Source organism: Salminus brasiliensis, chromosome 23 (genome assembly GCF_030463535.1).
Source record: "Salminus brasiliensis chromosome 23, fSalBra1.hap2, whole genome shotgun sequence".
NCBI lineage: Eukaryota > Metazoa > Chordata > Actinopteri > Characiformes > Bryconidae > Salminus > Salminus brasiliensis.
Window position 1 is genome coordinate 27,596,985 of NC_132900.1, and position 16,319 is coordinate 27,613,303.

Consider the following 16,319-nt stretch of genomic DNA (forward strand, 5'->3'; position numbering starts at 1 on the left):
CTGTAAATGAAATAAATCAGTAAGGGCTATCAATAATTCAGTGATTGCTATGAAACTAATATGTAGGTCACAAAATTATGAGGGTGAGAAACGGCAATGATTGTAATAATTGTAATCCCTGTAATTCGAAAAGAACAAAGTCTGTTGACTCAAACCACACTTAAAATAGAATCCAGCAGAAAGGTGCTGAAAGGTGTCCACTGGCTTCTATTACCACCATGTTTTGAGTCAACGCGTTTTCTGTTCCTTTTCAATGCTGAATTAAACCACCAGAGGATTAGGGTCTAAAAAAAAACACTGTGTTTACATCTAAGCACAGTCTGAGGTGAGGTCTAAAGGCTGACCTTGTGCCAGGTTGCTCTGGGGCAGGGCGTTGGTGATGTTGGGTAACTCACTGCCGTAGTTGCCGTCCTCTAGAGGGCAGATGTCCATGTCTCCCCACTTCTTCAGCTGCTTCAGCCATGCGGTCTTCTCCTCGCTTTTACAGTGTGGGTTCAACACAATACAAACCCACAGAGCACCTGCAACACAACACAACACAGAGTGAGAAGGCTGTGGAGGAACAGATCATGGGGAACATTATTAGGGAGTGTCTTGGAAAATGTGGGAGAGGAGAAAGCAGGAATGAGGGAGAACGAGAGAGAGTAATGATTACTGCTGTCGCCGTCGACGTTGTCACACAAAAACCTTCTTGACTTTCAATGGAAGTCATTCTGGAGCATTTCTAATGGCCCATTCATCATGAAATTTTAACATTAAAGTATTGGGACACCTGCTCATTCATTGATGCTTCCAAAATCCAAAATCTGTCCAGAGAAGGAGGCTTTCTACTAGATTTTGGAGGAGCATTGCTGAGAGGATTTGATTGCATTCAGCTACAAGGGGGTTGGTAAGGTCAGGAGATATATATATATATATTATTATTACTGTCTTGCTTACATTGAATCATAACCTCCACTATCATAAGGTATATCGTATCAGTGTAAGCAGTGTGTCTCATATGAACATTATCAAGTGTTCTTTGCTTTTAACTTCCTATTGCATCCAGTTTTTTCACATCCAACACTTTCGATGGCTAAATGACTTTCTTGCAGCACTAATAAAGAAGCAGTGGAAGAAGAAGAAGAAGAAAAAAAAGGTACGAAACAAGTGAGAAAGAGCGAGAAAAAGGCAGTGTGTATCAAAAAGAGAGAATGAGGGAGAGCCTGGAGCTGAGCCCTCCGCTTCCTGCAGCTTTTAATGGGTCTTAAAGGTAAAATGGAAAAATGAGCGGCTGGCGTGTAATGGAGTAGGTGCTAGTGCATCACTGTCAGCATGTGTCAAACACTGGCCTGTGGAGAGCAGGAGATGTGGCAGGTGCGGGGCAGCCTGCTCTGCCTCCGCTCTTTTACAACTGTCAGCATCACACACATTGCCTTTCTGCGGAGAACAGATGGCTGGGGCTGCGTCTCTTTCCACCGCTGTCATTTACACCCTCATCAAACGGTGCTGATTGGCTGAAGCGCTAATAATGCCCAGAGCGCCGGCCAATTGGAGGGTTTACTGAAACCTTCACATGCCAGCTCTTTTATTGGGGGCTTTGTCAGCCTGGTAGGCTACAACGAACTATCACATCTATGACATCGTCAAACCTTATGATTATAAATTAATTATAATCAATTATAAACACCAATCAAACGTCTTATGCCTTCTTTGGTCCCTTTTCGAGTTGTCATTATGATGTGCTTTGAACAAGCCTGGTATTTAAATATAAGATAGGATATATACAGTCATCTCACTAAATATATATATATATATATATATATATATATATATATATATATATATATATATATATATATATATATATGTGTGTGTGTGTGTGTTTTGTGTGTGTGGTGTGTGCTACTGCAGCTGTGGTCTCACAGGTGAAAGCCTAGAAGAGGCTCAAACAAGCCAGCTCAGGAAGCACTCCTATCGACCACCTTAAATGGCCTGATCAATAGACGGCAGTCTGAAAGCCATTGATCCCAGACCGCTCATGGCCTCCTGATAGAGGTGAGTGGTCAGACCCGTGCATTGACTTGCAGAATGCGTTGTCGCTGATGCAGCGCAGCACGTCACCCAGCTATGCACGTCACCTCTGCATGCCCCTGTCTGACATGTAGAACTGGTTGATATGCACTGAAAGGCGTTAATAACGAGCCAGTGAGGTGACGGCGATGTGATAACGACTACTTCTGGTTAAGTCCAGAGAACAAAGCGGTTAAAGCGATAGGCCAGTGGTGCCATTGCTGAAGGAAACAACCTATCTAGCTCCATCTAGCTGAATCTATCTTGGTATCCAGTATCAACAAGGTCTGCTGGGACACACACAGACACAGACTGGTGCCCATCAAAGCCCAGAGCCGATACAACCTCAGGGGTACTTGAAGCAAGTGAGATAATGCTAACTGTTCCTCCTTATCTTTCATTCTTTGTGTGGCAAGCCAAGTCAACGTATCGCAGTAAGGTACTGCACTGCTCTGAGCTTTCTCCATTAGTACTCAGTAAATTAAACTGAATGCTAAACAGACTGGCAGAAGTGACGAAGATCAGCTGGAAGACACTGCAGGAAGAGACAGCATGTTAACAAAGAGAAAAGGGAGAGATGATGTGAGAACCCGTCGTTTAGCGCAGTTAGCGCGGATGGCGGCGGAGGCCAGAACTCACCCAGCTCGTCCCACAGCTGCCGGCACTTGTCCGTCATGCCGGTACCCTGCTGTCGCCATAGCGACAGGCGTGGATCAGCCATGAACTGTTCGGTGATGAGGGTGAGCATGCGTGCTCCGTTCGAGTCCCGCATGCGTAACATCTCTCGCACCTGCAAGAGGGCGCGCACACACACACGGATATATGGTTAGGCTATACACTCACTCATGTATTGACAAAAGTATTGGGACGTCAAGGGTAGTCAAGGTATTAAAATAAAAACAACAAAAAGAAAGTTGGAGTAGCAGACTCCAACTCCAGTACTGTTCAGGGAAGAGGGCTCTCTACTAGATTTTGGAGGAGCATTGCTGCGGGCATTTGATTGCATTCAGCGACAAGAGCGTTAGTGAAGTCAGGATGTTGGATGATCACCACCCCACCTGATCCACCAACCATCATTCCAGAGAACACCGTTCCACTGCTCCACAGCTCAATGCTGGGGGCTTTATAGCCCTCTAGCCCACACCTTAACCTTAACACACCCCCAGAAAACACACTAGACCAACTTTCAGCTTACAACATTAAGAAATACTGCAGTACTGGAACCAAAGCAACTGCAGCAGACCAGTATCTAAATACTAATGACTCTCTGTGCAGTCACGTGCATAAAAGGGGGTCCTGCTAACTGCAGTGGAACAGTGAGGTGGACATCCCTAGCTCAGTTAACAGCACAGCCATACTGGCGATTGAATAGAAGAGGCTACTTGACATTTAATTAAAGTGCATTGATTTAAATGGGCCTCCCAGGATTTCATAGCCCCCATAATTTATCACAATGGCATCTTTAGTATTGAGCATCCCTTCCCCTTATATACGCAGGCACTCACACACACACACAAACTTGTTTTTGTACAGTGTCAGGAGACACTGCTCAGGTCTCTTTTTATATGTGTATACATTATATACATCTCTTACCTTGGCGAACATGGAGTTAAGCTGTTTGCCTGAACCGTAGTAGCCTCCCTGGGACAGAAACTGTTTGACCTGTTCTCGGACCTGCTCCTCATCCAGGTGCCAGCAGTTATCATCATCTATACTGGCTCCAGCTGTGGGATCTGGGGCTCCTACAGAACAAACAAACACGCACACAGAAAGAGTTAGGGCAAAATACACATCAGGAACAACAGCCCGCTTTCTTCAAGAACGTTCAGACTTGAAGCTCGAGCAGCAAACAAAACCACATGCATTTTCACAATGACTCTGGAACTCAGACTGTCTGAGAGACAAAAGCATGAGAGGCAAATTCAAAAATCACACGCAGTAATTCAGACAATAATGCTGCCATTTATACCCATGACTCAAAACACTTGATTTTGACCCCCAGTGCTGGAAGAAAGAGTTTTCAGAAATGGAAGCTACTGACAGAAACGCATGCGCACACACACACTTTCCTACATTGCACCTCCGGCTAATACCACTCTTTCAGCGAAAATCACACAATAATTTGGGAATAAGAGGAGAAATAGAACGTAGAGACCTCATCACTTCATCTGGAGAATCTCACTCTATTTCCAATACATCAATCCTCTTTAGGCTCCCTCCTCATCCGTTTTTATAAGACAACTTACTGGCACATTCTGCTCAGCTGAAGCACAGCTGGCAACCACACACACACACACACACACACACACACACACACACACACACACACGTTTATATGCTATATATGACTATTGTGTTGTTCCTGTAGGTTAACCTTCTTTCCTCTGGTGTTGGAAACGTGTGAAAACAAACCCATACACACACACACAAACAAACACACAAACACACAAACACACCCACGCTCTGAATCACACTGAACTCCAACAGTGACTCTTTATAGCCACATGCTATCAGCATTAAGCACAAACACAAACACACACGGTCCATGCCCTGTACTATATAAGGCCTGGCTGTGTGTAATTCGTCACTCCTTGCAGAGCGCTGACCGTCCTTGGTGCTTGTTTTTGTGTATGATAAGAGGATCTGTGCTGAAATGGAGATTATATCTTAATAGGCTTGGCTGGACTTACAGGAGCAATAACAACTTGTGGATTAACCTCACTGCAATCATAAGCATTACGGTGGGATTTGGAAGCTCTAAGCATGTATATACCTGGTGTGGAAGGACAAAGGGAAGCAAAAGGAATGTGGTGCTACTGTAGCATCTCGAATAGTCTTTAGTGTATAAGCAACACTGTTGTCAATCAAGACATGTCAGGTTAGGTTAAAAAAACTTTATTATTATTTTTACTATTGTTATTATTACTTATTATTTTCTGCTAGTTATCAGTAGCTGTAAATCTGTAAAAAATAAATGTAGTTAACCATGTTTTTACATGTAAGCAGTACTGCAAGATGGCAGCCCCCTAAAAACTGCTGACCGTGTTAAGTGGACTAATTCTGACTGCCTTAAGAGTCTAATCCAAAAAGCAGGTGCCATGAGGACAGACTGTACACAGAGAGGATGTTGTGCACACTAATAACCAAGTGTGCTACAAAGGGTCCTTTAAAAAAAAGCAATAGATGAGAGCATGAAAACCCTTTAAATTGGTTAGAAACCAATTTAAAGCTATTTTAAAAAGTGGTTCTTCTCAATGGCATTGAATAAGGAATCCTTTGTAGCACCTGGCTTTATTTTTAAGAGTGTGTCTTTCTGTGTGCTTTCTGTTTAGCACTGCAGTTGCAAAATTTCTCCACCATCTCCACCAAATAATTTAAAAGAATACTTTAGAAGTTCTTCAAGTTATAGTGTACCACTGACAATAGCCCCCCTATAGTTAAATAAAGGACAGAAAGTCTATTGACTTGGAACTCCATGGGCAGGCTTCTATTATAACTGCACTGAGCTTTGTTTGGCCTCTTACTATGTGAGGGAAATACTACTGGAAAAGATGGTAACTGCTGTTGATGGCATCTACTATATGCTACAGTTCTGCAGATTAGGCTGGATTCCTTTTTTTGCCAAAAAGCACAAGTATCCAACAGTAGAAGCAGCAACAGACCTTCCCACTGGACGCTATTCACACTTGGCTAAAGTTACCTAGGAAAACTAAGCAATTGTGCTTTGTAAAAATCGTCTCCCTCCTCCAGGGCAGGACATGGAGAGAGGTGCATTTCCTGGCTGGGTAGACGTGTATTCTGCCCCATGTACGCGAGAGAGAGGCTTTAAATGTTCCACTGGAGGAGGGGAGAGGGAAGGAAGAGAGAAGAGACATCTGCTTTTCCTCACCTATCCACTTTCAGTCTAATTCTGGGACTTCTAAAGCTTCGGAACACTAACATAAACCATTCAGGCATATTTCAGAGTAAAGAGCTTTTACTCAGTGCAGTTAAAAAGCAATGCGGTTCCCCAACAGGGTCTTAAAACAGAGATGGTCACGAGATAGCAGGCTGAATAGCACTTCTAATAGTTAAAAATGTGAGCAGCATGACTCTTGATAAGCACTTCAGCTCAGGGGAAGCTGTTCACAAACAGCTGTGCGGTGCGGATATTCGACCGCATCGACATCCAGACTCCTCTCTGTTGCATTTGTTCATAATCAGATAATCGAATAAGCCTCGTGTAGCTGGAGGTTTTAAAGAAAGAGCTAAACCATGCAATATCCAGCAATATCCAGGTAATGGTAGTCTGGATGTTAAGGGACATCAGCTGTGTTAAATGCCCACTCCTCACCGTGCACTTGGTTGATCTCCGAGTTGGAGGACAAGATTTCGTCGGCCAGTTTCTGAGCGGTGGGCAGCACCTCCGTGTGGTGGGCCGTGATGAGGTACTGCACCAGCTTCTGCAGCTGGTCCCGGTTCATCTGGAAGAGCGTCTCGGAGATGGGCAGCCGTAGCTTGACCTGCTCGGGCTTGCGGATGCGGTAGAGCGATAGAGCCACAACGTGGGCGCAGTAGAAGATGTCGCGGTTGCCACAGCCGCATGTCACTGATGTGATCTTGCAGCGGTCGAAGCTGATGGCCACCCGGTGCGTCGTCTCTGGTTCTGACTGAGTGGCCGGTTCAGTGACCGTCCCGCTGAGGTGGAAACCTAGACAGAGAAACAGAGAGAGAGAGAGAATGCAAAAAGGTCAGTCTAGGTAATAGGGGATGTCCTTGAGCAAAGACATTTTAATGGCTATATTAAAGCCAATCAAATGTCATTTCAAGTGGAAAGTGAAAACGGCAAACTACCCAGCTGTAGTATTTGGGTAAACTGGCCAATCTTATTTATTACACAAGTTATAACAACCCATAATACTTCTAGGACATACCCGAACAAAAGGACAGGTTCTGTAAGTAAATGTTACTCTAGTGCACACTGTGTGACAGTAAACTGATCAGAGGCGACGTAAGTCGAGCTGAGGGGGACCAGGGAAGCCTGCAATCTGAGACGAGAAGTGGCTACCAGAATGCTGCCCGATGGCCAGATAGTAAAAAGATACAGCAGTTACCAGACTAGCACTCAAGCCACGTGGATCTTTGGCACTCATGGAGAATAAGGCCAAGAAAGCCAATACCATCTAAATTTGAGCTGCTGGAACATGGTCAGCGTTTCTGGAAGGAACCTGCTGGACCACACTTTTTCTTTTTTTCTTTTGACCAGCATCTTTTGCTTCTGCAACCTCTGGCTTGTTGAACTTAAGCAGTTATCTGGCTGTAAACGGCTGAATGTATAAAACCTTATATGAATGTTCTTAAAGCGTAAAAACCTCCCAATTCTCTTCCAAAAGTGGCTAAATGTATGGTGCTGGCATCGCTGCCGTTTCATCTCCTCCTCAGATGATCCGATTTTCTCCTCCAGGGACAATAAAGTTGAAAGGATGACTGACAGCATGGAGGAATGAATGGTCATCCAATCCTGCTCCATGCATCCCACCAAAATATCCAAAGCTTTCTACATCACAATGCTCCGTGGAGATACTCTGGAAAGCAGACTGCCTGCTCTTAGTGATCTTTGACCTTATTCTCCCAGAGGGCGGCGGCTGTGAATCTGTCCTTGGGGAGAGTCTATTGGAGTTGTCCCACAGACACTGAGGGGCTGTAATACTGGGCCTGATGGTGGAGGGTGTGCTGTGAAATCTCGCCCTGAAACAAGTCCCGAAGGACGAGGGGGGTTAAGGGCGAAGCAAATAGGGTTAGGGGGGGGCGAGTTAAGAGGTGGTAAGGTTATGTGTCTAAGTGTAAGTGTGTGGGTTTGGGGGGTGTTTGTGTGCCTACTTTTCTGATTAAATTCTAAGGAAAAAAAAAAGTTAAGGCTAGGCTTCTATATAGGCCCCCATATGCATGACCCTTTGTCTCCATAAGGCATACACGGGTAGCCAATAGGATTGCTCCTTCCTGGCTATTCACTGGTAAAATATTAATGGTTGAGGCCTGGAGAATGGGGGCTGGGTGATGGGGATTACTGTATCACTCTAAACCATGGCAACCCACACTGCTAACAACACACAAGAGTTGGATTACTGCAACACAGAGACGGCCAGGAGAGATGTTTCAGATCTAAAGCATCTGGGCTCTTATAAACATCCCATGTTCACTCACGCCGAGAGTAGGGGGCACGGTTTGAAATACCACCGTTTCAAGACTGCAAATTCAAGCTGCTGCTATACAGCTTTCGTTCACTGTGTCCAAACTGGGCTCTTTTGACATCAGCCACTAGAGAAATTAGAAGTAGAATGAAACTAAATCGATTTTTGATAATGTAATGTTTGATACAGTGTGTCCAGAGTGATCAACAGAGCTGTAGAGGACTCGAGAACAAAGGAAAGTTGTATAATTATTGTACTATATACAGAGTGGGCCATTTATATGGATACACCTAAATACAATGGGAATGGTTGGTGATATTAACTTCCTGTTTGTGGCACATTAGAAGCTTGTAAATAACTCATGAAAGAATAAACGTTATTACATTAAAACCAAGCACACCATTGTTTTTCTTGTGAAATTCTTAATAAGTTTGATGTGTCACATGACCCTCTTCCCATTGAAAAAACTAAAGTTGGATCCAAAATGGTCGCCATGGTCACCACCCATCTTTTTCCTCCCTCTCCCAAATACTAATGTGCCACAAACAGGAAGTTAATATCACCAACCATTCCCATTTTATTTAGGTGTATCCATATAAATGGCCACCCTGTATACATACGTTCTGTACATGACTGATCATTCTGCCACTGTCAAGCAGAAAATCTTGTATCTCCAAACTGACAATTTACAAGAGAAGGAAAAAAAACCTTACTAACTTTCAATGGAAGTTAATGTAAAGAATATTTGATTCCTAGTCTTTTCGAAGGATTATTATTGGTCCATTCATCCCACAATTTGGACAATTTTCAAGTTACATCAAAATGTAAACAATGTCAAAACGCAGTATTATTCAGTGATTTTCCTCCTCTTGCGATTCTCAAAATAGCCAATATATTCAGGAAAACCTCTAAAAATACCATCTAGTTACTAGTTTATAATATTTTAGTCACCATCATGCGTACTTTGCAGAGGGGCACCACCATTCATTCTCGGTTTGGGCCGGCACGACTGGGCTGTCTAATAAGCACGAGCCAAAGCCGGCTGTTGCCGTGCCAAATCCCACAAAAGGCTTTTCCAGATGAGTTCTTCTGAGAAAGGCGGACCCCACCAACCCCTCCCCGAGATCTTTTTTTCAGAAAAGAAATCCGACGTCCAATTTACTGCCAAACCCTTTCAGGCGGAGCCAGCAGCACAGAGCAACCTGATTAAGGCGAGTTTATGGCGATGTCTGTTTCCATTTTGATAAAAAAAAAAGAAAGAAAGAAAAAGGGGAGAGGGGGATACTACCCCTATGTGTTGCAAATGATTCAAGCCACAATGAACGAGTTTAAAGCAGATTTGGTTGGAAACAAAGATGCACAGAAGCGCGTGCGAGCCAGGGACAAGGTCTCTGCGCAGGCCGCCGTTTCTTTAAGGATAACCTATTAGCAATACAGCCATGCGCAGTCAAATGAGTCGGACTGTGAAGTGCTGAGATGCCTCTGCTGAGAGATCAAGCCTGTAATAATGCGCTGATGGAAATGCAGCATAATGGCAGGATTCCTTCTGCTAGCAGCGAAGGCGAGGCGGCCTGCGAGGCGGCTTTTCTTCTCGGAGGGACGCCGGATGAATGCAGAGGCCGTGGCACATTTGCAAGGCCAACGTCGAAATGCTTGGCCTACTGCAGTTTATGCAAACTTCTGGAGTGTTTTACATTTCAAAGTGCCTTTGGCATTCGGCGTGGACTCGGAATTTAAGCCTGCGCTATGAGATCATGGTGACCGGACTGCAAAACAAGGCCTCCTACACCGTCCGTCTACACTGCAGGGCTGCACAATATAGCCTCTGCTAGTCAACATACTAATCTGCGGACTTAGGCTGGAACAGACCAGCCATTACATTAAGACCTCTGCCAGGTGAAGCGAAGGACACCGCTTATGTGGGTACATTGGCATCTGTCTACATATTAAGCAGGAAAATGGAAAAATGGGCAAGCGTAAGAATCTGAGCCTCTTTGACAAAGGTGCAAGTTATGATGGATTGACGGCTGGGTCAGAAAATTAAAATAAATAAATACAACATAAATACATTTTCCAAGGGAGGATAACAAGGGAACCAGCTCATAACTTACATTACTACTTTTTAAGGTGCCCTTCTTTTTTTTTTTTTTTTTGAGTACCCCCTTCTGAGGTCTTGTGGAGGAGTCCATGAGCCTCAGAGCTGTTGTTTTGCCCTACATGACATTAGGCAGGTGGTTTTAAATGTTATGGCTGATCAGTATATACTATAATACCATGTGTTGAGATACTTGCACTTGAGGTACCTGCACTGTAGACACCACTTGAAGGTGTGGGGAAAAGTGAATAACCAACAATTCTGCTTCCACCACCTGTTCATCCATGTTCATACATCGGAGCGAATCCATCTTATTTTAAAGCTTGACAACAGGTCCAGATTGTTATACAGGACAAGCACACAAAAGCTTTTCAGCTTCTAGCGGAGTGAGGAGATAGATAGATAGATAGATAAATAAATAAATAAATCACACCCACACACCAATCATTTGAATATGGAACTCTACACAGTGCCACACTGCACTGCACTGCACTGCCCACTACAGCTGCACTTTCTGCATTAGCGCTCCTGGAAATGGCATTAATCTAAAGGTTATAAAAGAGAAAAGAGCTTTAAGAAGAGTCACCCCCTCCCTCTCCCCTCACACCCTGCCTGCCTCGACCATGCTGATGCTGCTCTTGCTGATGCTGCTCGTCTAAACCACTGTTTATCAGATGCGCCGAGGGATGACTCAGGAATTCTCAGCTGAGGAGGAGAGGGGGGTAAAAAGGGGAGGAACGGCTTTTTTTTGGCGAATAAATGGGGAATTTTGCGAGGTCTGAAAACACAGCATGAGCCATTGTGCCTGCCTGTGGTCAGTGAAACGTGGAGGATGACCCTGCTCTAGCAGGATGCGGAACACCATCAAAGCAGGATGCGGCTTGACTCACAGCACCTAATCTCCTCCACCCAGCAAACTACAGACAGACTAGAATTACTAGTGCCTAACTAGTGCCTGTTCGACACACCATCAGCAGAACGTAGGGTTAAACGTAGGGTTTCCTCCACCCCAAGACTGAATGCAGTCAGCTAGCTAAAACATGGTTGGTGCCTGAAGTTGGCTACGTCAGTTTCGCCTCCGTGTGTGCAGATTGAGGCCTCAGCACAGCTAATGTGGCCATTTGTAGCCATAGCCATTTATTTGTAGCCACACTTTAGTTCAGGTTTATAGATAAAAGTGTGTCATACAGTGTCAGAAACCACATAAGCAAGTCTATTTGAGGTGACCTGCATGATGCTAACTGGGGTACATAGGCTTGTAGTACTTGTTAGCCACATTAGCCTCGCAGCTTCAGTGCACAACGACAGAGGCACACTGCAGACACCAAGCATAACTTGACCGTTTGACACATTGGGGAAAGGGGGGGGGGGGGGGGGGTTTAAACTCCTTTGAAATTAGTGTCCACAAACTTTTGTCTATATAATGAGCATACACCCAAGCGAGATCAAAAACACTGCCTCTGTGTGTGTGCATGTAAGTGGAGTGTGTGTGAGACAGGGCCTGCAGGTTCTGGAGTTTCGGAGGAGCCCATAGGCTCATGTGACGGGGGAGAGAGATGGAAGGCATCTGCTGCAGATGGATGTGAAGGGTCCTTCTATTCTTTCATTACCCCTCGCTCCGCTCCTCCAAGCCCCCCCCGACCCCTTCAGCATGCACTTTTGTTGCTCCGCTAGGGCACTGAATGCTCCTCCACCACTCTCACCATGGCTGCTCTTTTCAAGCTGGCCTTTGAGGCCGTCCCTGTGTATGTGTGTGTGTTTGTGTGTGTGTTGGTTTTCTAGGTATTTTTTTGATCATTCAGTACCTGGCAGAGATGCGGAGAAGAAAGGGAGGCAAGACGGGCGGGGAGGGGGGGTGGGGTGCTGGTGGGGCACGAGAGAGAGAGAGAGAGAGAGAGGGGATGTCGTAAGCAGATGGAGAGACAGTGTCGATCACAATGAGCCATGCAGTGTCAGCCTGGAGAAATAATGACACTGCGCCAGTTAATGTGGGTCATTGTGTGCACATGTATACACACACACACACACACACACACACACACACACACACACACACACACACACACACTCTTGTGCGGGCATTCAGCCTGCTTGACTGGCTTGTTTAAGACACACAAGGCTGATGCCAGAAGAGATGACGCCAGTGTTTACATGGAACCAAAGGCAAAGACGGAGAAAGGAAAAAATGCAACACGGACAAACACGAACACACACACACACACACAAGAGAGGAAATGACAGGCATGAATTGAACTCCAGCTGCACCCTGTGGCTCACAACGAACTAACTACATCTAATACGACCTAAAACCCATCACATATTTCCCCAAGCAGCTGATCCAATGTGATTTAGACCCGTTCAATTCAATGCAACAAGACCCAAAGTGGGTCCAGAACGGCTCACTTATTAACCTGTTATTAAACTGAGTGAGGAATGACCAGGAGGGGCCAATACGGTGCCAACGCTGCCTAACCAAGACCGTCCCGCTTCCCAATCTCTTATTCACACAGAGCAAGACAGACAGGGACAAAGTGAGACACCAAAAGTGAGACTTAGACAGAGAGAGACCAAACGAGGAAGACGACCAAGAGCATGAGAGAGAGAGCGAGAGACACAAGGGCAAGACGAATAGAGACAGGGTGTAAGACTGAGAGAGGCCTAGCCAGGGAGACCAAGACAGCAAGAGAGAGGGGGAAACAGAAACAGAGATGAGAGCATTTCCTGCTTCAAACACGGCTCAGCCAATCAGAATTTAGAACCGGCTCTGTTTACTAACTGCATTTGTACACTGAGTTTTTGAGCAACAAGCTAACAGAATGCTCCAGAAACAGCCGAGCGGGGCTTATCCTCAAACAGCGCTGGCCCAGTAGCAGGACATCTCTAGGGAAAATGTGTGTGTGTGTGTGTGTGTGTGTGTGGGCATTGCCTTTATTATCCAAGTCCATATGAGAGCGAAGGCCTTTTTCTCACAGTGCTAATCTCCACACCACGCAATAGCACTAAGCTAACATCACAACACCACACACAGACACACACATACACACGCACAGCGCATCCATCCACAAGCCAATCTCCCAGAGCCGTGGCCTGGAATGCTCTGGCGTTGCGTGGCGTCTGTGACCGGCGTGGCCAGTGTGTGTGTTTGTAACAGTTGTAATTAATCCGCTGGCAATGCCGGCTAATTCGTGCTTGCCTAGCTTGTGCTTCCAGAGTCATTTTGAGCAGGCTGCTCTACTGGCCATCTGTTTGTGCATGTATGTGTGTGTGTGTGTGTAAATAAGAGACAGTAAGTGTGTGTGCGCAAGCATGTGTGTGTGTGTGGGGGACGGACGGGGGGAAGCTGATATTACTGCAGGCAGCGGTACCCTTTCTGAACCATAAACATATATTGCCGATCAGGGAGCAGCGAGAAAGGAAAGAAGGGCAGAGGGGAGTCATATAGGCGGAGAGTCCCTCTCTTATTCACTCATTCATGCACTCCTCGTCTCTCACTTGGCACCATCTGCCACTCCTCGGGCACGCCCACACCGAAGCCAGGCAACCAATAGCAGCAGAGTCCCTCCCCTCCATTACACGCCATTGGCTTCTTACCCAGTTATATACAATATTAAAGGAATACTCAAGCTACGTTCAGCCTGATCTCCATTTCTTGCAGTGACCACAGATAATCATTTAGATGCATTCCCCTAATGCTCTGTCCCTGCCATGTCCACTACGCACTACCTGTACTAATATGAGATGTATGTATAAAAAAAAAAAGGGAGGAATATAAAATTCAGTTTGGCTTTACAGGCTTAAAAAGGATGTAAAGAGACCAAGACAGGCCCACAACAACCCCCCCTGCACCCCACCCACCGCTCCCCTCCGCCCCACCTTCCATCTGTCCCGGCAGCAATACGGTTAACACCGCACCCTCCCCAAACCACCATCATCTATCTCCACACAACAGACATACATATGCACAAAGCCACACATTGAGGCCCGGCCCAGGGCCCCGATGGCTGCTGGGATAATAAAAGACTGATTGATTCATTCGGGACGGCTCCCGTGCGCCCCTCATTTGTCATGATCGCTCGCAATTGATTCCTGATCTGCCGAATTGTGTGGCGGGGGGAGAGAGAGAGAGAGAGAGAGAGAGAGAGCAGCATGCAGCATGCAGGGCTCAATCAGCCTCCTTTCAGCCGTGCGGAGGAGGACGCCACGTATGGAAATATCAGATAAGGCCCCAACCCAAATGTGGGTGCAGCATTGTGTCGGACTGCCGACTACACTGGGCAGAAGGCGATTTTGAGGGGAGGGTATGGTGGTTTTAGGGACAATAGGTCATAATCAATTGCCATAAGTATGTGGACCCAAGTAATATTGTCAGGCTATTTACAAAAGCAAATATCTATAACAGTTTATTTATTTTTTTTATGTTGCCATGTTGTACTGGGCAAATATTCCTATATGCATAAATATGTCTAAACATTCCTGAAATGAATCCTGAAAAGTAATCAAAGGTAGTAGGAATGTACTGAAAGTACTGAACTAATCAGGGTAAACGCTAGGGTTCGAGAATAAGCTGAACCATTTCACAAAGAAATCAGGGCCTAGTTACTACCAGCCTAACTGGTGGAGAGGGTTCTGAGCGTAATGCTCGCTTAACCTTTTAAAAACCACCTTAGAGCTACGGTGCTTTCGGGACACCCAGTCCAGCTATTATCAAAACCTTCCTGTGCTGAAATGGAGGTCTTCGGGCAGTAAACCATTAAAAATGTACAATACAGGACGACTTCCGGACCAAAACCGGTAATTTAGCAGTGGATGCTAAAACCAATCCTAGCTGAAGAGCTTTTATTTTCTGGCACTAATTCATTCCAAGAGCCTTGAGATGAAGAGAACGAAGGACAGAATGAATATTGGGGGGTGGATAGCGAAGAGAGGAGAAAGAGAGAGAGAGAGAGAGAGAGAGAGAGGGAGGAGGGGGCTGCTGGAGAAAGAGATGAATCGCGCTTTCGGACGGACCGTAAGCAGCACCAGATGTCCCGCTCCAGATAAAAGCGCATGCACTTGAAGTGAAACCATGCAGAATGGAAAAAGGGGGATATCCTTTCATTGTTATTTCTGTCTCAAGGTCTTCTTGTGTTCGCTCTAAAAGGACATTGAATATGCATACAGGCTCTTTCCATGGTGTGCTGGGATTGGCTCTCTGAAGGAGGATGCTCAGCGTTTTTTTTTGTGTAGCGAGAGGTAATGGAGTTCCTGCTCAATGACACCTCTCCAAAGCACGGATCCTTCAGACGGAGGCCTATTTCCTCCTGCACGGACGCAATGAAAGACCGCAAATACGCCACACTGTTTGCCGACAAACATACAAGCCGCATGATAGAAATATGGGGGAGCTTCCCAAAGCCAGACATGTCAAGCCAAGGTGACTCTGTACGACATACGGTTATTGATATGAAGCCCAAAACTACAAGCTTTTGTCTCAGTTTACAGATAACAATGGGTCGCACAGTGCCCGAACCCACGCAGGCAAACGTATCAAAGGTTACTTAGCCATTAAACGCTGCAGTCTGAGCACAGTGCTAATTCCCTGTGGCCTCTGATGCCACAACTTGCCAAGTAAAGCTCACTCGCATAAGGGAACCTGACAGCCATAAAAGGTCAGTGGCTTGTGTTTACACCTTAATCACAGACGGACAGTAAGGAAAAACCAGCCGCCATCAGCGAGTGTGGATTGGCTGTTCATCTGTCCTGCACAGCGTACTCGTCTCCACGTCCCATTGGCCTTTTGCTGCCCGTCCCCTTTCAAAATAGTGCTGAGATTAATATGGGAGCATGTACAAACCATCTGCTCGCCTGCAATTGACAAGCAGCAGTAGGCAGGACACAATGGACCTTTGGAGCCACATTAACCTCAGAGCCTCACATGGTGCACAACTAGCATCACAACATACCGCCAATCAAGAGTTCGGACACCGTGGTGTCTTCTGAAGTCTGTGGTTTCTCTTTTCCTA

General features: G+C 45.7%; 1 protein-coding gene across 1 annotated transcript in view; it reads right to left on the reverse strand.

Moving 5' to 3' along the window:
* The window catches only part of zswim5 (zinc finger, SWIM-type containing 5), a 53,116-nt gene that overhangs the window by 12,027 nt on the left and 24,770 nt on the right, over positions 1-16,319 (reverse strand). The window contains exons 2-5 of the mRNA XM_072669144.1: positions 6,386-6,742; positions 3,646-3,794; positions 2,692-2,842; positions 345-521 (exon numbers count right to left, since the gene is read on the reverse strand). Of these exons, the coding sequence (XP_072525245.1) occupies positions 345-521; positions 2,692-2,842; positions 3,646-3,794; positions 6,386-6,742 (834 nt within the window). The remainder of the gene's footprint in view (positions 1-344; positions 522-2,691; positions 2,843-3,645; positions 3,795-6,385; positions 6,743-16,319) is intronic.